The sequence below is a fragment of the Oncorhynchus mykiss genome, chromosome 24, assembly GCF_057628025.1.
Source record: "Oncorhynchus mykiss isolate SJ-2025 chromosome 24, ASM5762802v1, whole genome shotgun sequence".
Lineage (NCBI taxonomy): Eukaryota > Metazoa > Chordata > Actinopteri > Salmoniformes > Salmonidae > Oncorhynchus > Oncorhynchus mykiss.
In genome coordinates this window covers 8101428-8126787 of record NC_143045.1, presented here as the reverse complement: position 1 = coordinate 8126787, position 25360 = coordinate 8101428, and the positions used below count along the sequence as shown (strand labels likewise).

Here is a 25360-nt window from a genome sequence, read left to right as displayed (position 1 = left end):
GGTTGGAAAACCCTGAACTAGATGGTTGCAGATTCAACACCAATGTCCCGAAGGGAATAAATAATATTTGGTCCAGCAACAGGAGGGTTACTGGCATCAGTCCTAAATGCCATCCCCTACCGTTGTGCCCTTGAGCAAGGCACTTAAAACTCCAACCTTTGAGTGTTTCTGTCTTCTTTTCTGTCGACTAAGGCAAATGGATCAATCAAGTTGTCTTCTTCCTCTACTACATCCATCCCCCTGTGCTCAAAAGCCCTGCCTTCGTTATAAACACAGCTGCCTGTAGTAGATATGATAATAAGGACTATTTACTGATGTACTAAGCCATTTGGTTTTAGGTTATACCCAGGGCTGCACCATGCAATAAACCCTGTTTGCAGCCTATTGCCTTATTTACTCATGTCTGTTAGTTTGTCCTTGCTGTAAGCCCTGGACTTTGACTCATATCTGCACACCCCTATTCACACACTCCTAAACAGCATATTTTTTTTAAACATAACTAATACGACATTGAACCTACTACTAGAGGACGCTTGCAGCTGGTATTGTCCGCTCACCTTTCCAATCACCAAACACTGGAAAGCATGAACAATGTTATTTCACAACCTTTTATAGTAGACTTGTGACAGGCTTTTATCCTAAATAAGAATTTAAATCAACTTGCCCAGTCTGGTATTTCTCGTACTTTTTTGTTGCTCTTGTCTGCGCTCTAATGGGTTGACTTACCATGTACACTGGATATCTTTATGGCAGAAGGGTAATGGTGCCATCTTGTGGTATCAAAATAAAATTGATTCACTTTTCTGAGAAGGTAATGAAGGCAACCTGTGTACTCAGGTACAGCGTCTGTGTTAGTCTACGACAACAGCATAACTAAATGAGTGATTAGACTGAACGAATCCGAAGGCCTAACAAAGTAAATATCTGACACATCTGAATGTCATGAAAAAGAACACAGAAGATGGAACTTTTGAAAAAGTTGAACCTAACTTCACGCCCAAAAGGCCGCTTGGTGCGCCTCAGCCGGACGGAACGGGTTGGAACGTTCAGATATACATATGATATGTAGAACACATTGGCTATTTTCGTGACATTTCTCTATCTGCAAAGTTCGAAAACGTTTGTCAATTATTGAACATGGCCTCGCCTTATTCCGTGGGCGGGGTAAAGAGCACCTGTCTCTAACTACGGTATATTCAAGACAACAAAAGGAGGTCGTTTCAACAGGGAAGTAGTTTCGCCTACAGCATCTAATAATCTAAGGCGAATTGCTACTTCGATCGAGAAAATATTATTTGGAAGACTGTTATTTACTTTGACGAAGGCTTTCGCGGAAGAAAAACAACAACAATGAAACAGGTGTGGAGTAGTGGTGTATTGTTCGCACTGCTCGCGGTACTGGTCCGCGGTCAGTTGGGCGAAGAGAAACAAGGATGCGCTTGGGATGTAGACGCCGACACCGACCAAGGTCTTGACCCAAAATCTCTTGACGCTGGAGCCAGCTATTTGGCTCACCTGCCGGAGATATCAGACAGCATGGGGTGTCAGGAAGCTTGCTGCGGCTACCAGGACTGCCAGCTCGCTTTGGTTGGAGCCTCAGCGGATGGACCATCGGAGTGTTTTCTCGTCAACTGCATGAAAGATGGGAAGGACGTCTGCGTCTTACAGTCCGATACACAGTTCAATGTCTACCGCAAAAAGACGCATCCAAAGACTACAATAATCGAAGTGGAAGATATTAGTGAAGCTGGTGTGCCCAGGGAAGTCAACTCGACAGGTAGGCATATTGGTCTTTAGGACAATGACAATTCAGGGGCGTCATTGGCACTAATAGGGACTGTTTTAGCTAAGTAGGCTAGGCTATATCAGCACTTTGTCAATTAATATGGCCTATTTGTTTTTTTTTTTGGGGGGGGGGGGATTACCATGACAGATTACCATTCCCCAGCTCTGTCCTTGTTTTGCAATTTATTTTTATTGAGCTAAGGAGTTATAGTGCAAGTTAAGCACTCTAGACATTCGATTTGATCTGGACTGTAAACTGCCTGAAAGGCCAGAGTGAGAACATGTCTTATGGACCACCACTCAAGTTTATACAGTATTGTCTCTCTTTGTTTCTTCCTATACACATTATCTCAGTGGCGACCAGTACTTATTATTCTGGATTTTATTCACGTTATCTCTAGAGCGATCAATGGTGCTGTCTTTGCATCTCACACATGCCGTCCACTGCTTTGCACATTGTCAGACATTCGTAACCAAGTCAGGTGCGGTTTATGAAGTGGAAAAATTAGGAAAGTGGTTTACCTGTGCCAGGGGTATTGACTCCTATTCTGGAGTACACAGGATGTTTCTTGTTTGTCAACATCACCCAAGTTATTCCAGTGGTGTAAAGTACTCAAGTAAAACTACTTGAAAGTACTTCGTAAGTAATGTTTTGGAGTATCTGTACTTTACTTACTTATTTATATTTGACTACTTTTACATCCCTACATTCCTATAGAAAATGATGTACTTCTTACTCGATACATTTTCCCTGACACCCAAAAGTACTCGTTACATTTTGAATGCTTAACAGGACAGGGAAATGGTCCAATTCACACACTTTTATCAAGAGGTCATCCCTACTGCCTCTGATCTGGCAGACTAAACACAAATGCTTCATTTGTAAACTGTCTGAGTGTTGGTGAGAAAATTGTGCTGTTTGGATTGCCTAATAGAAGTGATTTATACTTGATAGTTAAGTATATTTTGGCAATTACATTTACTTTTGATACTTAAGTATATTTGAAACTGAGTACTTTTGCTCAAGTATTGTGACATCAGTGATCTTCAGGTTGGAAAGTCAGAGTTCGAGAAAGTGGCCCCGACTTAGACTTCGGAGGGAAAAAAATTCTCCCCAGTTGACCCTAGTTTTTTCCGAGTTCCCAGTTGTCTTGAACGCACTGAAGTTGGAAGTCCGAGATGTCCGACTTCGCATTTCCCAGTTGTTTTGAATGCGGCAAGAGACTGGGCCAACAAGTCAGCCCAGTTTGCATGTGCAAGATAAGATTGATTGGTGTAATAGGTGTGGTGGAGAAACTCCGGTCTCTGCTCTTTTGTCATGTTTTGTTTACGCATTCCAGCTCTCATGGTTTCACTCAGTATGTAAATCATTGGGAAATAAAGGCCGGAGAGAGCTACAGTAGGACTTCTAACTCTCCTCCTAGAAAGGTGCTTTTCTTTGACAACTAGGCCCTCATCATACATTTATTTACACTTATACTATTTTGTATTGGTGTCAATCATATTTTCATCTTGACTGATGTAGTTCCCGATTGCTACGGAGTATAAAAATGGCCCCTTTTTTTTTTTTTAAGCATGTAATTTACCCGACAACGAATGGGTTTCCTTGTGAATTGAGCTTATCGTGACCCGCTTCAGTGTGAACCTCTCGTCTGCCCTTTCCTCTTCCCACAGATAAGTGCCGCATGCCCATGGTAGTGGGTTCCTGCCGCGCTGCCTTCCCCAAATACTACTATGACGTCACCAACCAGACCTGCAAGCTGTTCATCTATGGCGGCTGCAACGGCAACGCCAACAACTTTCACAGTCAGGAGGAATGTGAGGGGGCTTGTAGTGGGGTGACAGGTAAGATATTGTTCTACCCAGTTAATTTTCTATTTTTGGGGTGAATACTTGTGGATCTGTGCTTTCTCTGTTGGCCCAGCCATGGCGTCACTGCCGAAGTGTTGTCAGTGGAATTCGGCTGTGTCCTTAAGTCAACACAGGCAGCCTGGGGGGGGTGGGACAGAGCCAGCTGTAACAGAAGGACGTGACCTTGTGTAAACTAAGTAACAGCGGGAGGGAAGTCTCACGTTACTAACAACCTTCAGCAGGGACTGCTGGGGGGCAATTCCATGGTGATAGAATTACGCAAATACTTTTTTTAACTTTTAAAATGTATACATTTTACAAAAGCATATTGACAGGATGAACTGTGCAGATACTAAGTTTGTTAACAGAAAAAAACAAGGGAGATTTTACTGTAATTCTTTGCATCTGCAATTCTTCCAGTGAATATAGATATATAATCTATCTCTCAGCAAAAAAAGAAACGTCCCTTTTTCAGGACCCTGCATTTCAAAAATAATTCGTACAAATTTAAATAGCTTCACAGATCTTCATTGTAAAGGGTTAAACACGGTTTTCCATGCTTGTTCAATGAACCATAAACAATTAATGAACATGCACCTGTGGAACAGTCGTTAAGACACTAACAGCTTACAGACAGTAGGCAATTAAGATCACAGTTATGAAAGCTTAGGACACTAAAGAGGCCTTACTACTGACTCTGAAAAACACCAAAAGAAAGATTCCCAGCGTCTCTGCTCATCTGCGTGAATGTGCCCTAGGCATGCTGCAAGGAGGCATGAGGACTGCAGATGTGACCATGGCAATAAATTGCAATGTCCGTACTGTGAGACACCTAAGACAGCGCCACAGGGAGACAGGACGGACAGCTGATCGTCCTCACAGTGGCAGACCACGTGTAAAAACCTCTGCACAGGATCGGTACATCCAAACATCACACCTGCTGGACAGGTACAGGATGGCAACAACTGCCCGAGTTACACCAGGAACGCACAATCCCTCCATCAGTGCTCAGACTGTCCGCAATAGGCTGAGAGAGGCTGGACTTTGGGCTTGAAGGCCTGTTGTAAGGCAGGTCCTCAGCAGACATCACTGGCAACAACGTCACCCATGGGCACAATCTCACTGTCGCTGGACTAGACAAAACTGTCAGTGCTCTTCACTGACGATTCACGGTTTTGTCTCACCAGGGCTGATGGTCGGATTCGTGTTTATTTGTGTTTATTGTCGAAGGAATGAGCGTTACACCGAGGCCTGTACTCTGGAGCGGGATCGGTTTGGAGGGTCCGTCTGGGGCGGTGTGTCACAGCATCATCGGACTGCGCTTGTTGTCTTAGCAGGCAATCTCAACGCTGTGCGTTACAGGGAAGACATCTTCCTCCCTCATGTGGTACCCTTCCTGCAGGCTCATCCTGACATGACCCTCCAGCATGACAATGCCACCAGCCATACTGCTTGTTCTGTGGGTGATTTCCTGCAAGACAGGAATGTCAGTGTTCTGCCATGGCCAGCTACGAGCCCGGATCCCATTGAGCATGTCTGTGGACTTGTTGGCTCGGAGGGTGAGGGTGAGGGCTTGCCCCCCCCCCCATAAATGTCCGGGAACTTGCAGGTGCCTTGGTGGAAGAGTGGGTTAACATCTCACAGCATGAACTTGCACATCTGGTGCAGTCCATGAGGAGGAGATGCTCTACAGTACTTAATGCAGCTGGTGGCCACACTAGATACTACCCCCCCCCCCCCCCCCCCCTCTTTGTTCAGGAACATGTTATGCCATTACTGTTAGTCACATGTCTGTGGAACTTGTTCAGTTTGTCTCAGTTGTAGAATCTTGTTATGTTCATACAAATATTTACACATGTGAAGTTTGCTGAAAATAAACACAGTTGACAGTGAGGACTTTGCTTCTCTTTTTTTTGCTGAGTTTATATACACTGTAAATTAGTCATGGTGCGTAGTTGTATGGTTTTTATATCAACGGTTTGAGATTTGAAAGTGAACAGTCTGAGTCTTCAGCGTAATTCTGTTACTGTGGAAATGCCCTGGGTTAAAAGTCTTTTTTTTCTCGATAAGTAGGACTACCTATTTCTATTTTTTTTCTCAACGTCTCACATTTCCCCCCCCCAGCCCGGCTTGTGTGTTTGATTATTTAATGTGCGTTTTATTCATCTCCTGAAGTCATAACTCCTAAACTGGATTAGGCAGTCAGCGTTTTGTCTTGACTAAAACTGACAAAACACAGAACGATTTGTGTCAACGCCTTTTTCAGCAGGTTTAACTAACTCTCTTGTGTGCGTCTTGGTCCACACCCCATTGTTATTTAGGTTTTTCATAGCAATCTGTACCGGTTCTATTGTTTCTGTGCAGTAGGGATGGGCAACTTTGATGGGGGTGGGGGCCACAAAAAACCCAAACTCATGGGCTAAATGAGTCACTGACACAACTATAGAAACACTGATGCACAACCTAACTTCGACATGGCGCCTTGTGTATTCTACACTGAACAAAAAATGTAAAGTGTTGGTTACATGAGCTGACATAATATCCCAGAACTGTTCCATATGCACAAGTGTTTCTCTCATTTTGTGCACTATTTTAATTTATTTTACATCCCTGTTAGTGAGCATTTCTACCATGCCAAGATAATCCATCCACCTGACATGTGACATAACAAGAAGCTGATCATTACACAGATGCACCTGGTGCTGTGGATAATAAAAAAATCCACTTTTAAAATGTGCAGTTGTCACACAACACAATGCCACAGATGTCTCAAGTTACAGGAGCTTGTAATTGGCATGTTGACTGCAGGAATGTCCACCAGTCCTATTGCCAGAGAATTGAATGTTAATTTCTCCACCATAACCGCCTCAAGTCTTTTTAGAGAATTTGGCAGTACGTCCAACTGGCCTCCACACCTGGCTTCTTCACCTGAGAGATCGTTTGAGACCAGCTACTCGGGTAGCTGATGAAACTGTAGGTTTGCGCAAACAAAGGATTTCTGCACAAACTGTCAGAAACCGTCTCGGAACTTTATCTGTGGGCTCGTTGTCCTCACCAGGGTCTTGTCCTGACAGCAGTTCGTGTCGTATCCGATGTCAGTGGGCAAATGGTCACTGGCACACTGTAGGATTGTTGTTCACATATAAATCCCAGTTTTAACTGTACTGGGCAGATGGCAGTTGAGACCCCGACTGAGTATAAAAAAAAATATATATAAATATTTTGATTACTTGATCTGCAGGTGTGCCGCCAGTTGCCCATCCCTGCTGTAGAGTAATTACACTGAGACTCTTGAGTTCTCACTTAAAATATATGCCAAACAAAAAAACATTTGATTTCAAAGTGTAGCAAACCATACAACTCTATGCAAAATGAATACATTTACAAGAGAAAGTGAAATTGTGCAGATGCAATGTTTGGTAACAGAATTACGGTTAAAATCGCCCGCTGTTTTATCCTATTACAAACTGTCTGCACAGTTTTTCTCCTCGACGTGTGCTTTTGTAAATTTTTCTGTGGAGATTAAGTGGTCCTTGTGCATAGCGTAGCATGGTTTGTAAAATGTAGAAAATCAATGGTATGTTGGGTATGCATTTTAAACTGAAATCTAATTCTTGTCCTTTTTTAAAAATGTATTTTTAAATAGTCAAAGTATCTCCTTTTTAGGTCACACACCTCGTCAGAGGTCATACACAGAGCATTAAGCCTCTTGACATGGCAATCTACTGTTTAACAAAGTGGCCCCCTCTAACCACAGTAACCTCCACCACAGTGCTCCCCATGGGGAGACGGGCAAAAATGAATCTGTGGCTTGTGTTCAGGCACACACTCCCTACACTAGGATCCTGGCAGCATCCTTAAGTCTGGCATATCAGTCCAACAGGCTACTAGTCCAACTACTGTCTCTGTTTCCTACTATGCTACAGAAAATATATGATTATACCTAACAAAGTAAATTTAACTCAAACGGGTCATTTAAAGGCTGTTGGAACTGTAAAAACAGAACCATGACCATTTTAATGTGAGTCTCTACTGCTAAGCTAGTTAGTTTTACATCATCCCTTTGAGGTGTAGGGTGTTTGTTATGGGTGTGTCGTGTGCATAGATAGTGTTATGATTGTTTCAGCTTACCCAATGCCAAACCGGTTAAGTGACCTCCGTACGATGAGGTTTGGCCTGAGCCGTGCACCACAGTCTAGCATCCATTCCATAATAAACTGTTCATGGTCAGGCTCTTGCAATTGGAGCAAACATATACAGTACCAGTCAAATGTTTGAACACCTACTCATTCTAGGGTTTTTCTTTTGATGTATTCTATATTGTAGAATAATAGTGAAGACCACTATAAATAACACATGTAGTAAGCAATATAGTGTAAAACCAAAATGTATTTTTGGTCCTTCAAAGTAGCCACCCTTTGCCAAGAGTGTGCAAAGCTGTCATCAAGGCATTCTCTCAACCAGCTTCACCTGGAATGCTTTTTCAACAGTATTGAAGGAGTTCACACACATGCTGTGCACTTGTTGGCTGTTTATCCTTCACTCTTAGGTCCAACTCATCCCAAACCATTTGATTTGGGTTGAGGTAGGAATTGTGGCGGACAGGTCATCTGATGCAGAACACCATCTCTCCTTGGTCAAATAGCCCTTACATAGCCTTGAGGTGTGTTTTGGGTAATTGTCCTGTTGAACAAATTGTAGTCCCACTAAGCGCAAACCAGATGAGATTATTTTTTTTTTAAATGTTTTTTTTTTAGATATACAGTGGGGCAAAAAAGTATTTAGTCAGCCACCAATTGTGCAAGTTCTTCCATTAAAAAGATGAGGCTTTTCATCATAGATACACTTCAACTATGACAGACAAAATTAGAGAAAAAAAATCCAGAAAATCATGTTAATTTTAATGAATTTATTTCCAAATTATGGTGGAAAATAAGTATTTGGTCACCTACAAACAAGCAAGATTTCTGTCTCTCACAGACCTGTAACTTCTTCTTTAAGAGGCTCCTCTGTCCTCCACTCGTCACATGTATTAATGGCACCTGTTTGAACTTGTTATCAGTATAAAAGACACCAGTCCACACCCTCAAACAGTCACACTCCAAACTCCACTATGGCCAAGACCAAAGAGCTGTCAAAGGACACCAGAAACACAATTGTAGACCTGCACCAGGCTGGGAAGACTGAATCTGCAATAGGTAAGCAGCTTGGTTTGAAGAAATCAACTGTGGGAGCAATTATTAGGAAATGGAAGACATACAAGACCACTGATAATCTCTCTCGATTTGGGTCTCCACGCAAGATCTCACCCCGTGGGGTCAAACTGATCACAAGAACGGTGAGCAAAAATCCCAGAACCACACAGGGGGACCTAGTGAATGACCTGCAGAGAGCTGGGACCAAAGTAACAAAGCCTACCATCAGTAACGCACTACGCCGCCAGGGACTCAAATCCTGCAGTGCCAGACGTGTTCCCCTGCTTAAGCCAGTACATGTCCAGGCCTGTCTGAAGTTTGCTAGAGAGCATTTGGATGATCCAGAAGAAGATTGGGAGAATGTCATATGGTCAGATGAAACCAAAAATAGAACTTTTTAGTAAACTCAACTCGTCGTGTTTGGAGGACAAAGAATGCTGAGTTGCATCCAAAGAACACCATACCTACTGTGAAGCATGGGGGTGGAAACATCATGCTTGTGAGCTGTTTTTCTGCAAAGGGACCAGAACGACTGATCCATGTAAAGGAAAGAATGAATGGGGCCACGTATCGTGAGATTTTGAGTGAAATCCTCCTTCCATCAGCAAGGGCATTGAAGATGAAACGTGGCTGGGTCTTTCAGCATGACGATGATCCCAAACACACCGCCCGGGCAACGAAGGAGTGGCTTTGTAAGAAGCATTTCAAGGTCCAGGAGTGGCCTAGCCAGTCTCCAAATCTCAACCCCATAGAAAATCTTTGGAGGGAGTTGAAAGTCTGTGTTGCCCAGCAACAGCCCCAAAACATCACTGCTCTAGAGAAGCTCTGCATGGAGGAATGGGCCAAAATACCAGCAACAGTGTGTGAAAACCTTGTGAAGACTTACAGAAAACGTTTGCCCTCTGTCTTTGCCAACAAAGGGTATATAACAAAGTATTGAGATAAACTTTTGTTATTGACCAAATACTTTATTTTCCACCATAATTTGCAAATATATTCATAAAAAATCCTACAATGTGATTTTCAGGATTTTTCTTCTTCTCATTTTGTCTGTCATAGTTGAAGTGATGAAAATTACAGTCCTCATCTTTTTAAGTGGGAGAACTTGCACTGGCTGACTAAATACTTTTTTTTTTTTAGCCAAATACATTTAAACTCAGTTTATCACAATTCCTGACATTTAATCCTAGTAAAAATTCACTGTTTTAGGTCAGTTTGAATTTTACCTCTTTTTTTTTTTTTTTTCTCCCCAATTTCGTGGGATCCAATTGTTGTAGTAGCTACTATCTTGTCTCATCGCTACAACTCCCGTACGGGCTTGGGAGAGACGAAGGTTGAAAGTCATGCGTCCTCCGATACACAACCCAACCAAGCCGCACTGCTTCTTAACACAGCTCGCATCCAACCCGGAAGCCAGCCGCACCAATGCGCCGGAGGAAACACAGTGCACCTGGCCACCTTGGTTAGCGCCCACTGGAGTCGCTGGTGCGCGATGAGACAAGGACACCCCTTCCGACCAAGCCCTCCCTAACCCGGGCGACGCTAGGCCAATTGTGCATCGCCCCACGGACCTCCCGGTCGCGGCCGGTTACGACAGAGCCTGGGCGCGAACCCAGGGACTCTGCTGGCGCTGCAGTACAGCGCCCTTAACCGCTGCGCCACCCAGGAGGCCCACCAGTGTATTTTAAGAATGTGAAATGTAATAATAATAGTGATTTTTTTTATTTCAGTTTTGATTTCTTTCATCACATACCCAGTGGGTCAGAAGTTTAACTTGGGTCAAATGTTTCAGGTAGCTTCCCACAATAAGTTGGGTGTTTTGGCCCATTCCTCCTGACAGAGCTGGTGTAACTGAGTCGGGTTTGTAGGCCTCCTTGCTCGCACATGCTTTTCCGTTCTGCCCACAAATTTTCTATAGGGTTGAGGTCAGGGCTTTCTGGTGGCCATTCCAATACCTTAACTTTCTTGTCCTTAAGCCACTGCCACAACTTTGGAAGTATGCTTGGGGTCATTGTCCATTTGGAAGACCCATTTGCGACCAAGCTTTAACTTCCTGACTGTCTTGTGATGTTGCTTTGATATATCCAAACAATTTTCTTGCCTCATGATGCCATCTATTTTGTGAACTGCAGCAAAGCACCCCCACAACATGATGCTGCCACCCCTGTGCTTCACGGTTGGGATGGTGTTCTTCAGCTTGCAATCATCCCCCTTTTTTCCTCCAAACAGAACAATGGTCCTTATTGCCAAACGGGTCTGTTTTTGTTTCATCAGACCAGAGGACATTATTCCAAAAAGTACAATCTTTGTCCCCATGTTCAGTTGCAAACCATAGTCTGGCTTTTTATGGCGGTTTTGGAGCAGTAACTTCCTTGCTGAGCGGCCTTTCAGGTTATGTCGATATAGGACTCGTTTTACTGTGGATATAGATACTTTTGTACCTGTTTCTACCAGCATCTTCACAAGGTCCTTTGCTGCTGTTCTGGGATTGGGATTTATTGGCACTTTTCGCACCAGTACGTTCATCTCTAGGAGACAGAACGCGTCTCCTTCCTGAGCAGTATGACTGCTACGTGGTCCCATGGTGTTTATACTTGCGTACTATTGTTTGTACAGATGAACATGGTACCTTCAGGCGTTTGAAAATTGCTCCCAAGGATGAACCATACTTGTGGAGGTCTACAATTAGTTTTTTTCCTGAGGTCTTGGCTGATTTTCTTCTGATTTTCCCATGATGTCAAGCAAAGAGGCACTGAGTTTGAAGGTAGGCCTTGAAATACATCCACAGGTACACCTCCAATGGACTCCAATTATGTCAATTAGCCCATCAGAAGCTTCTAAAGCCATGACATCATTTTCTGGAATTTTCCAAGATGTTTAAAGGCACAGTCTACTTAATGTATTTAAACTTCTAGCCCACTGGAATTGTGATACAGTGAAATAATCTGTCTGTAAACAATTGTTGGAAAAATTACTTGTCATGCACAAAGTAGACGTCCTAACCGACTTGCCAAAATTATAGTTTGTTAACAATATATTTGATGAGGTTGAAAAACAGTTTCAACTTCTCTGGGATATGTGGGACGGTAGCGTCCCACCTCGCCAACAGCCAGTGAAATTGCAGGGCGCCAAATTCAAAACATCAGAAATCCCATAATTAACATTCCTCAAACATACAAGTATTTTACACAATTTTATAGAAACTTCTTATAAATCCAGCCACAATGTCCGATTTCAAATAGGCTTTACGGCGAAAGCACACCAAACAATTGTTAGTTCTGCACCTAGTCACAGAAATATCCAGCCACCTCCAAGTAGAGGTAGCTTTAGAAATATTCACTTACATTTGATCTTCATCAGAATGCACTCCCAGGAATCCCAGTTCCATAATAAATGTTTGTTTTGTTTGATTAAGTCCATCATATGTCCAAATACCTCCTTTTTTTGTTCTTGCGTTTAGCCCAGTAATCCAAATGCATAATGCGCCATCACTTGTCAAAAACGTTATTACAGTTCATAGAAACATGTCAAACGATGTATAGAATCAATCTTTGGGATGTTTTTAACAAATCTTCAATAATGTTCCAACCGGAGAATTCCTTTGTCTATAGAAATGCAATGGAACGAAGCTACCTCTCACGGGAGCGTGTGATCAGCTCATGCCACTCTGCCAGACCTCTTAGTCAAACAGCTCTCTTTCTCTCCCCCTTCACAGTGGAAGCCTCAAACAAGGTTCTAAAGACGGTTGACATCTAGTGGAAGCCTTAGGAAGTGCAATATGACCCCATAGACACTGTATATTGGAATGGCAAACTTGAAAACCAACAAACCTCAGATTTCCCACTTCCGGGTTGGATTTTTTTCTCAGGTTTTCGCCTGCCATATGAGTTCTGTTATACTCACAGACATCATTCAAACAGTTTTAGAAACTTCAAAGTGTTTTCTATCAAAATCTACTAATTATATGCATATTCTAGCTTTTGGGCCCGAGTAGCAGGCAGTTTACTCTGGGCACCTTTTTATCCAAGCTACTCAATACTGCCCCCCAGTCCCAAAGGAGTTAATCACTCCAACCTAAGTGTATGTAGACTTCGTGTGTGTGTGTGTGTATATATATATATATATATATATATATATATACACACACACACACACACACACACACACTTGGCTTTGATTTGACATGCTCCTATAAACTTCACATGTTGGTTCTCATGGGTCCTTTTACATGAAGTGCCTAACAAGAGAGTCCACATTCTTCCATGTAGAGTCAGTAAGTCTGCATTCTTGCTGGCTGCTTGTTTAGATGGGAAATGGCTGTAATTCAGGATATTTTTAAAGAATACAAATTGCACTCTATTCCACTATTGCTTTTTTTTTTTTTCTGGGTTGTAATATGTTTCATGAACAGCTGTTTGTTGCTAATATTAACAGGAAGAAACCACAGCTGTCGAAAGGAAACCTTGCGTTTCCCATGTATTAGTCACTTATCAATCGATACACCGTTTTACAGTAAGGCTAAACCGTGGGCCAATGTGCTTTTCAGTTAATGTCTTTCACGGACCATCACTTTCTCAACAGGTACTGTGCTGCTGTCCAAGGACTCGCCCATGCAGAGAAGAATGGCTATGACTGTCGATGATCAAGGTAACACATGCGTAGTACTATTTACCATCAGCACCTATTTTTAAACGCTTTCTTTAGCTGTAGTAAAACCGGTAAAATCATACAACATCTCTTGGCTGCTCTTTGCTTTTAAAAGGCAAAATGTCATGATCCTCAACATTTAAAACACAACTTGACTGTGTACAATGTCGGCTACTCTAGAGACCTGAGGGGGTTCTAGATAAATCCGCTAACAGTTCCACATTCCTCAGTCCTTCCGTAATGTACAGCTCTGCTTATCTGTTTGTCTAACACACTTCAAGTCATGTTAGGAATCCTCATACACTTGACTTTTTCCACATTTTGTTACATTACAGCCTTATTCTAAAATGCATAAATAAACTTTTCCTCATCAAGCTACCCTCTACCCCCATAATGACAAAGTGAACAAAAGGTTAAAACAAACAGATATACCTTATTTACATAAGTATTCAGACCCTTTGCTATGAGACTTGAAATTGCGCTCCGGTGCATCCTGTTTCCATTGATCATCTTGGAGATGTTTCTACAACTTGATTGGAGTCCACCTCTGTGGTAAATCCAATTGACTGGACGTGATTTGGAAAGGCACACACGGCTGTCTAAGGTCCCAGAGTTGGCAGTGCATGTCAGAGCAAAAACCAAGCCATGAGGTCCAAGGAATTGTCTGTGGAGGGAGGGAGGGGGCTCCTCTGTGGAGATGGTTGTTCTCCCATCTTTGCAGCACTCCACCAATCAGGACTTTATGGTAGCGTGGCCAGACTGAAGCCACTCCTCAGTAAAAGGCACCTGACAGCCTGCTTGGAGTTTGCAAGGCACTTGAAGGACTAAAAAAAAACACCAGAACATGCATAATGCACACTCACTACTTAGAGCAGGCGTTAATAGAAAATGAACACCGGTCTCATAAACTCTCAAGCAAAAGCCCATGTGATAGTGAGTAGCCAGCTAATCTTTAGATTTAAATATTTGCTAGCTACCAAGGCTACAGTTGAATTATGAACACACCCTTCTGTCTGTCTCCAACTGTTTAAACAGCATGCTAGCCTATCCACTTTGTTCAGATGTTGAAATCAAGTGGCCTATCTTATTGTGTTAAATGCTTATTGCACGTTTTATTAAACAAACGTGACCCCTAGTTTAACAGTCTATGTATGGACCAATTTCATTGCCAACAGATTATATTTTAATCCCATGTTTTATTTTCTAATGCACACATTTAATCATTTGAATTCCTAAATTGTATTTTGTAATTTAAAACTTGGGTGAATATTGCCTTCAGTTTAAATTCAATTTCCATTTTATTTATATATAATATTACACACAGTCCCACCTACTGATTCCCACTCGCTCACCTCCTCCCATTGTTAACTGACACTTCTCACCTTCAACAAACCCCAACAGGCCTCCCCACACAGCAACACCTCTCTTACATTTACTTGTCTTTCCAGTGGCTGTCATCGCTGGCTCTAAGGGAAGGAAAGGATCTGATGCTGACAAACCTACAGATCACAAGAGCATTGAATATAAAGGTAACTGGATCGACTTTTCGGTTCTATGTAAACAATTCTCCCTGCATGGTGTAGTTAGCTGTTCTGGGATCGGTCTCAAACGTCCTTCCAAATGTGACAGCCTTTTTCACAAGTTGAGGCCTATAGGTTTGAGATCAGTTTTATTTTAAAGTATTTCCTTTTGCACTTTAGCACACACAAATAACAAACCAATGAAGTATTGCTTAAGCAAGACATGGGACAAGAATGGAGCAACAATGACTTACAACAACTAAGCGTTCCTAGTCAGTATTCACAGTCAGACTGACACCACGTCTCGAAATCTGCTGGAGTTAGTCCTGGGGTAAAAACACATATTTTCCAAGTTAATGGTGTTAAGCATTTCTGCTAGTCATCTACAGAGCTGGGTTGGAGGGAGTTGAAAGTCTGTGTTGCCCCAAAACATCACTGCTCTAGAGGAGATCTGCATGGAGGAATGGGCCAAAATACCAGCAACAGTGTGTGAAAACCTTGTGAAGACTTACAGAAAACGTTTGACCTCTGTCTTTGCCAACAAAGGGTATATAACAAAGTATTGAGAAACTTTTATTGACCAAATACTTATTTTCCACCATAATTTGCAAATATATTAATAAAAAATCCTACAATGCAATTTTTCTTCTCATTTTGTCTGTCATAGTTGAAGTGTGCCTATGATAAATTACAGGCCTCATCTTTTGAAGTGGGAGAACTTGCACAATTGGTGGCTGACTAAATACTTTTTTTGCCCCACTGTATCGTGCATCCCTAACCGAGATGGAACAAAATAATGATTTGCAGCCCAGTAGTAATGCTTAAAGATGAGTAGGCCTAAACTTCCTCTTTCCTTGGGCATTTGCAAGTTGGCTTTACAAATATGGTGGGTTTTGTAACCCCAGACAAATGACAAGATTTTGTCGAGTCCGAAGGCTTAAATTAATAGGTAAGAGAAATTGGAAGATTCTGGCGAAGATAAAGGCACGTTAGAAGAGAAACCCTTTTTATGGCATTAATGCGCCCCATCATAGGAAGAGGCAAGTATCCAGCTCTTTTGTTGTAGCTGTGCAACCAGCTCATTGTTAAGCTTGAAGATGAGCTTTGGGATTCTAGGTATTTTTAGTCTACGGTAAGTGAAGTTGTCATACCACTTTAAATGGTATCCTCGAGACCACTTGCTGTAATATTATCTGAGATCACCTTTTCTCCCATTTTAATGAATAGCCAGACAGTTAGCCAAATTAATTGAATTAAGTCTCGTCGGTTAGGGACAGAGGCTGTGTCATCGTCTGCATATAAAGAAATGTGGTCTTTTGTTTCCTACTTGAAGACCTTGGATATTAGGATGATTCCTTATTTGTATAGCTAGGGGTTCAAGGTCGACAGCAGACCGCTAAGTGGGGAAACCCTGGTGGACAGCTCTATGTAGTTCAAAGGGCCTGGGTTTGTCGCTGTTGGGCAGGCAGAGCATTTTGACCCAGGCGATAAAGGAGTCGCCAAATCCAAACCTAGTGAGCGCTTCGAGCATGTGTGGCCATTCTATTTGGTCGAACGCTTTTTGAGCATCTAGCGATATAATAGCCGTCTTGGCGCTTTTCCCATGATTTGCGTATAGAATGTTAAGCAGCCTGCGCACATTAGAACAATAACCTGCCGGGGATAAAACCCTGTCTGATCTGGATGAATAATGGTTGCATGTTTGTGTAACCTATTACAAGTACTTTGTTAATTTTTTTTAAACGTATCATCTAAATTAAGCAATGCTATCGGTCTAAAATTTGCGGGATCTGTTACCTCTGCCTTTTTAACAAGGCAAATATGGGCTTCTTACAATGACTTCGGCAAAATGTAATTTTCTGTTGAATCAGTAAACATCCTGAGTAAGGGGAGCGAGGGCTTCACTGAATGTTTTATAAAATTCACAGCCGAAACCATCAGGGTCTGCAGCCTTTCCAGGTGGGAGAGCTGTTATTGCCTCAATTATTTATTCTATTGTGAAATTTGAGTAAAAACATTTTTTTGCCGCTAGTTTTGGCAGGCTGACTGCGTCACAGAAGGCTGACTGCGTCACAGAAGGCTGACTGCGTCACAGAAGGCTGACTGCGTCCACAGAAGGCTGACTGCGTCCACAGAAGGCTGACTGCGTCCACAGAAGGCTGACTGCGTCCACAGAAGGCTGACTGCGTCCACAGAAGGCTGACTGCGTCCACAGAAGGCTGACTGCGTCCACAGAAGGCTGACTGCGTCCACAGAAGGCTGACTGCGTCCACAGAAGGCTGACTGCAGTCACAGAAGGCTGACTGCAGTCACAGAAGGCTGACTGCAGTCACAGAAGGCTGACTGCAGTCACAGAAGGCTGACTGCAGTCACAGAAGGCTGACGCATCGGATCTGGAAAAAATATAACTGAGAAATGATTTGAAGCAGTTTATCTCTTTGTCGGCAAGGTGCCCGCCTTAGACCTTATTTTTACGGATTGCTCGATTTGCCTGTGTGTCCTTTAGTAGTCTAGCGAGCTACCTTTCCGGTTTGTCCCCTAGTTCATTTTGTTTTTGTTTCAGCTTTACTGACCTGAGAACCAATAATAGAACTGTGTTCATATTTTAATATCAAAATATTGTTGTCTACCTGAAGTTCTGGTTGTCGCCAAAGCTGGGAGTTATTTTTCTATCTCGTGATTCCCTGTTTCTGTCACTCATATGAAATAATGACCTCATAACCGTTTAACGTTTCCCATAGTGTAGAATCAGATGCCACTCCCGTGTCATTAGTCTGAGGAACTCATTCAACTTAACTGTCATGCAGTCAATGAATGCTTGGTCTGTGAGCAAGGAGTGGGTAAAACGCCAACTGTAATTCTGTTTTGGTAAAGAGAGGGACAATGTAATTGGACTGTGGTCACTTAAGACTCTATGGCATTTTGAATTGAGCACTTTGGGTATCAAGTTGGAGTCGATTCTAGAAAAAGAGAGTAGAATGAGCAGTCTGTCTGTGGGATGTTGCAGTCTCTTCAGATGTCCACTAGATTCCTGGATTTGTTTTAGATTATTTAGTATCTGGACATGGGTGAAATTTTGTGGAGTGTGTAGACAGTCTGTCGCGATATGGATCAAGGTAACAATTTAAAATCGCCTCCGATTAGTGGGAGTAAGGTCTGGGAGTAAATCAAAAACAATATTAGGAGAGAAATGTGGGTCGTCAATGTTTGTGCCATTAGAAATTCAATAGGGTGCCCGGGAAAGAGTTAATGTTGTACCTACTGTCTGTGGACAAGAGTTAAAAATAGCTGTTTTTACCAAAGAGAATAGCAACACCTCTTGCCTTGGAAGATAAGGGTGATTGATAAACTTGAGAAATTCAGTTGGATCTGATGCCGCTGTCTGGCAGCAGAAAACAACTAAACACAGTAACGGACGCCAGAGAAACCCACCCTCCCCACTACTTCTCCAAATGAAGCATTGTTCTCCCCATCTCACATAAAACGAGCACTGCTGTGCATGATGGCTAGAACAGACCAATACTACGCTAGCAACAGTCGGACTTAACAGCCCTCTCCGCGGTTGTTGGACATTTTTATTTGTATACATTGCCTCTTTTATGAATAAACATAAAATCCACTGTTTGCTCAGTCAACATTCCAGACATTTGTGGCCAGGGGATTTGCTGTAGTTTTGACACATAGCTTGCAACATCTTCGAGCTTGGTGAAGGCTCCTGTCATGGCGTTGTGATTTAAAATGCAGGCTTGTATTTCACCTCTGCCTCTCATGGTCTGCATCACAGCAGGGAGTCAAGTAGCAGAATGCGTGCCGTTGCTCAATCACCTCCATGGTGTAGTTGGGGAAGATGAGACACTTTTGACCTTTTTGTATTCCATTGCTCCCTGTTGTATAATGAGCTCCTTTTCCTGAAAGTGATTTACCCTTGTAATTATGGTGTGTGGCTTGGCACCTGATGAGCAGTGTTGTAAAAAATAGTTTAAAGTACTACTTAAGTAGTTTTTTTAGGGGAATCTGTACTTTATATTTACTCCACTACATTACTGAAGAAAATATTGTACTTTTGACTCTATTTTCCCTGACACACAAAAGTACTCGTTACATTTTTGAATGCTTAGCAGGACAGGAAATGGTCTAATTCGTGGATTTTAAAGAATCCCTGGTCATACCTACTGCATCTGATCTGGCGGACTCACTAAACACATGCTTTGCTTGTAAAATATGTTTGAGTATTGTGCCCCAGGCGATCTGTAAATAAATAAATAAATAAATAGTGTCAGGATCTTGTTGCTGGGTATCTGGAGCGTTGTCGTCAGTACTCAATGGCGCTAGCTTCTGCTTGCTGGGCCTTTGTCAACTTTGCGTTAGCTGGTCTGTTGGGTTTTCGTTGCCATATTTCACTGCTAGTTGTGCCTCGGGAATATACTAAACAATGTGTATTTTTTTTGAGGGGTGAACTTGTGAAACGGTAAATTTAAGATTTCAAAATTTGTCAGAGATATGAACGCTTCTACTTCATGCGCGCCAGCGCCCCACTTCTGAGATCAGTTCTGATTTGTCCTCTGGTCTTCCTGTTTTCCACAGATGCTTGCATGGTGCCCTCGGACTCGGGCCCTTGCCGCGCTGCCTTCAATCTGTTCTACTTTGACCCCAGCACTAGCTCCTGCCAGTCTTTCATCTACGGTGGCTGCCAGGGAAACGGCAACCGCTACGGCACACTGGACGAATGCATGGCCCGGTGCACTGGAGAGCACGGTAAGAATTGTTTTCCATTTTGTTGCGTTAGTGGGATTAAAATGGATTTAGTTTGTCATTGATCAACACAATGCTCCATAGGTCAGTGAAAAGACAATTATGCAAATATAAACAAAGTAGTTGCAATAATATATGTATTAAAAGGGCAAGCCTAAAATAAGGGTTAAATATGGCTTAGCAAATCACAAGTTACATGGACTCTGTGTGAAATAATGGGGGTTGACACTTTTTTTTGTTTGGGACAAATCCAACACAGTAACTGACACCTTCTTTTGAGGCATGACAGGGAAAATCTGCTTTACACCAGACACTGGGAGAGTAATTCACATTTCAGCAGGACAATAATCTACAACACAAGACCAAATCTACACTGGAGGTGTTTACCAAGAAGACAGTGAATGTTCCCAAGTGGCAAAGTTTTTTTTTTTTTTTTATTTAAAAAAAAAATTTTAATTTAAAATTCTGCTTTAAAAAAAATCTAACACTACTTGAATTGCTGTCTAGCCATCATCCCAAACACCTTGACAGAGCTTGAAGGATTTGGAAAATAATAATTGGCAAGTATTTGCCAATCCAGGTGTGCAAAGCTCTTCGACTTACCCAAGAAGACTCACCGCTGTAATCGTTGCTGCCAAAGGTGTTTCTAATGTGTTGAATTGTTCATTTGATTTTTTTTGTGGTGGCTGTAGTGATTTTCTCTTTTCTGATTCCATAATTTTCACAGGTGAGCAAGGGCAACACAATGGCCATAACCGCGTGACACCAGGTAAGCTAACCTTCCTTAGGTTCTAGGCTAGCGGTGAGGTTTAAAGGGTTGTGTACCAGTGGGTGTGATATGGCAAAACTTAACAGGTCTGAATACAGCTTCAGGAGAGGTTTTGATCTAAAGTTTGTTTTGGGTGGCATATGAACTTGGCTTGTGCGAGCCGGAATGGCTTGCACAAGGAGCCAGAGGCAGCTTGAGGTACAAGTACACCCCCTGGACAGAAGGTTAGTTTATCACAGGGCATTACTGCCAATCCATCTCCTTAATCCTGAGTGCCAAGCAGAGACGGATCAGGTGCCATTTTTAGTCTTTGGTGTGACTCGTCCGGGGATCAAACTCCTAACATTCAAATCTGAGTGCACAAGCCACTGCATTGATCTCATTGATAAATGAGACTGTTATAGGTAACGTGATGTGAAACCAAATTCATCACGAACAACTGAAAGATACACTGAGTGTACAAAACATTTGGAACACGAACACTTTCCTAATTGAGTTGCTCCCCCCCTTTGCCCTCAGAACAGCCTCAATTTGCCAGGGCATGGACTCTACAAGGTGTCGAAAGCGTTCCACAGGGATGCTGGCCCATGTTTACTCCAATTCTTCCCACAGTTGTATCAAGTTGGCTGGATGTCCTTTGGGTGGTGAACCATTCTTGATACACACGAGAAACTGTTGCGTGTGAAACCCAGCAGCGTTGCAGTTCTTGACACAAACTGGTGCGCCTGGCACCTACAACCATACCCTGTTCAAAGGCACTTGAATATTTTCTTGCACATTCAGTCTCTGAATGGCGCACACACATACACAATCCATGTCTCAAGGCTTAAAGATCCATATTTAACATATCACCTCCCCTTTAATCTACACTGATTGTTTTAAGTGGATTTAACGTCAAGGTATCATGGCTTTTACCTGGATTCACCTGGTCAGTTTGTCCTGGAAAGAGCAGTTTGAGCAGTACTCCAGCATTTTGGATTTGAGATCCAATGTTTCAGTGACAGTACAGTCAGAACGTCACCATTTCATGAGGAAGATTTACTGTTTAGAAATGAAAGCACTATGTATTTTGGCCCCCCCCCCCCATTTTGAAGGTGTCGTAAGTATTTTGACAAATTCACTTGTATTGAAGTAGTCAAGTGTAGTATTTGGTCCCATTTATTCCTAGCATTCAATGACTACATAAAGCTTGTTACTCGTCTGCATTTGGACAACTCCAAGGTAAGAGTGATGCTAAGACTCCCATTTCACTTTAAAATGTATGTCAATCAAAAACCAATGATTGCAAAGTTAAACTAACTACACACTTCTATGCACATGGACTAGTTTGAACCATTTCCACTGAGAATGTTAAACAAATTTACTTGAACAGTGCAGATGCTAAGTTTTGTACCGGTCTGCACGTTTTTAAAGTTAGAAATGCAATCCAGTCTTAAACGCTGGAAGACTGGTTACGACCGGAATTTTTTCCATTCAAGTCTATGGCCATTGAGATGCATTGGGATTTATGCAAATATGGTTGTAGTGTGCAAATTAATAGTGGTATCAAAATGATTGTCAAGCTACCTGACCAGTGGCAGTCAGGACATTGTTTTGGTGTTTAGCTTTTACGGTTTTGTGCTACAGCAGAATACAACAAGTGTATAATTATCAACAGTTTCTTAAGTTGTGCTTTGCTTTCAAAAAGCACACCTATGTATGTTTCTGAACACTAACGTTATTGTGTATGCTACCATGATTACGGCTAATTTATGAATGAATCGTGAATAATGATGGGAAACTTACAAGGCACAAAGACCATACCCTTTACCTTTCACCATTACCAATAACAGGGCAGGTTAGCACTTTTGGGGCTTTGATCTTTGTGCCTTTTTTATAAGTTTCTCATTGTTCAGAATTATCCGTAGTTTTTGTAGCATCCACATAAATGTAGCAGTGTTTAGTAACAGATTTTCTGACTAACAGTAAGTAACTCATCTCTAACACAACCCCAAAAAACTACAAGTTTGTAGAGTCAAGCTGGGACCAAATACTACACTTTTGATTACTTTAATACACATGTAATTCAATTTGTCCAAATACTTATAGCACCTTCAAATTGGGGGGATGAGATGATAGTTATTTCTAAACAGTACAACATATTTATGAAAATACCCTCAAATACAAGTAATGTACTATTGCCTCCATATGAAAAATGTTGCTCTCAAGGAGTATAGAGCCAAATTTAAACTTTCCTGTCCAAATAAATGCATAGGGGAGTGTACTTAAAGTAAATGCATCTGTCCTTCCCCTCCAGGCGTCTTCCTGGTGGCCACGCTGGCTGTGAGTTCAGCTCTGATCCTGATGGGTCTGATCCTTATCACCATCTGGCGCTCCAAGCTGCAACGTGGCCACCGTCGCCTCGGTGACAAGGAGGACCTGCTGCCCTACGAGCAGCTGTTTGAGGAGCAGCTGCCCGAGGAAGCGCTCCCAAAAGTGGTCACCGCACCATGAGGGAGCCTGCTCCTGTGTGGCTCCATGGCGCCACAGTCGCCTTACTCCACTGTCACTTTCCATTCCACAAAGATCACTGACCCGGAATGCCTGCATCTGTTGGTTGTCAAGGGATGTACTCAGATATGATGGGAAGTTGTTTAATTGTGTCTTTTTGTCCAAATAGCCACTGTACTAATGACATAGATACAGTGATACGTGCATTGCTAATACAGGCACACCTAAGAGGTGTTTTAGGTTTGGGGTTTAGTGAGTGATTTAGACCTATGCTTGACATTTTCAGATCATAGTGAATTTCTGCTGCTGTCATTTCCTTGTTTGTTTCATTTAAAAGGCTGAAACTTTGACGTGCCGTCTCCCGGAGACAGATTAAGCCTAATCATGGAGTAAAACAAACTCAATTGAGAATCTCCATTTTTAAAATGCTTTTTAGTCCAGGGTTAGGCACATCAATGGGTCTGGGGGAAGTCTCGCCTGAATGCGTTTAAAAAATAAATAAACTTTTGTAAACGTGAGTTAATGAACGGCGCTGCTACACTATGTTTACTGTGTTATTTTGTACACCCTATATTCAGTGGCAAGATTGCCTTTTTAAAAAAAGTCAATTTAATGAACAAATAACATATTTCGTTAACATTTTACTTACAATTTAAGAGGTGCACATAATTTAAATCTTAAACATGACAACAACTGTTATTTTCATGACTTACACTAATACCAAACACTTATCTACTCCCTATAGAATGTAAATGTAGCTTATTGTGGGATTTCCTGTTCTGCCTGTAACTCTGCAGCAGTGAGCCGGATGATGTCAACACTGCGTCCTCTGTATTAACTACTAACTGTTTAATAAAGGACTGGTACTTTACTGATTGCTGAATATCTCTATTTTCTATAGCACATTTTGTACAGTGCAAAGTGCGTTGCATAATTTAAAGGAAAATTAATGTGTTTATAAATAAGAAGTAAATGGATACGTTTTAGGATGGTAAAACAGGGGATTGAAACTGAAAGCATCCTAGGTAAAAAAGCAGTGAAGTATGTTCATCTTTTTCTTAATGTCCAGTTTGTCAACTCACTCCCATCTGTGTTTGTATTGCTACAGATTGGAGAGGACAAGGCTGGACGGTTTGTTTTTCTTACCTCTAGAGGGCAGAAGTGACCATGATGCATACTAAGTCTCTTCCTGGTGAAGAGACTGATTTGAGGGCACTCCTTAAACTGATCTTTATTAGTACAGTTTATGCATAGCGTAGGACTCTAACGTTTTCTTCACTAGTTGTGGAAGTTCAGTAAGTGAAGTTTTAATCTGCATCGACACATCCTATTCAACATGATCACCGTAATGTAGGTTCTCATGCAATTTGTTTCACTGTCAATGTATTGCTTTGCACATTTCATCGGCATGCAAAAAAAGAATCAAGAGTTTCTTATCTTGATGTGGTGGGTCGTTTTTGTAATAAAACAGGAATTAGCTAAACATTTTCATCCTGCACCAATTCTAAAATGACCTAGCTAATTGAGCAAACTTAATTCCCTATTAATTGGTTCCAGGTCTGGGAAATGGTTAGTGATAAAGTAGGTAGCAAGCCGTCTACAGAGGCCGTGGAGTGGGTATGGTCATGCAGGGTTCTGTGTTGTGTTCTTGACTCTTTCTCAATTCATTTTTTTCTCGATTCCTTGCACCCTCTCATCACCAAATCCATTGGAGAGTAAGGTACAAGGGGTGTGACTTTGGACCTTCTCGAATACAGTTGAAAAGGAGGCGAGGCGATAGGACAAGTGGAGCCACAAAGACAAATTGAGAGAGCCCCAGTGTAACGTTCACCTTCCTCTCCCGTTCTTTTCTGCTGAAGAGACTCAATACGAAGCAGCTGGCCTCCTTGACGTTGTGTCCTTGGGTACTAAAGTGCTCTGCTTTCGCTGCGCTCTAAAATGAGGCCCTAAAGACCAAATGATTAGCTCATTTCCCAACCATGTAAATCCTCCCACCCACGCACACACACATACACACTCATTATTAGTCAATGGGATTCAAACTAATTTCCATAAAGAGTCAAACATAATGATCATTCTAGTGCCCTGGCTCTGACACAAAACGTTGAGGTAGCTGATGGCCAAAGAGGATGGTAGGAATGAGAGGAATGGGATGGATGGAGAAAGTACAGGGGAGGGTTCGCGATAAGACTGTTGGGTGGACCAGAGAGACTTCAAGACCAGAACTCCAACAGCGCAGCATGGGGGGGATAATGTTTATAGAGAGCCTGTAACCCTCACTCACTGTCTGAAAGCAGATACACTGCCCACCCCTATAACTCTCACTGACTGTCCAAGGTAAATCCATAGGA

At 42.2% G+C, this 25360-nt stretch overlaps 1 protein-coding gene across 1 annotated transcript; it reads left to right on the top strand.

The window, feature by feature from the left end:
• Positions 1 to 495: 495 nt before the first annotated feature.
• On the top strand, positions 496 to 23880 carry spint2 (serine peptidase inhibitor, Kunitz type, 2). The gene is made up of 7 exons (XM_021582059.3): positions 496 to 1777; positions 3460 to 3630; positions 13413 to 13478; positions 14927 to 15007; positions 19583 to 19753; positions 20478 to 20519; positions 22816 to 23880. The coding sequence occupies exons 1-7, from the start codon at positions 1351 to 1353 to the stop codon at positions 23010 to 23012; spliced, it is 1155 nt and encodes a 384-aa protein (XP_021437734.3). The 5' UTR covers positions 496 to 1350; the 3' UTR covers positions 23013 to 23880.
• Positions 23881 to 25360: the final 1480 nt, after the last annotated feature.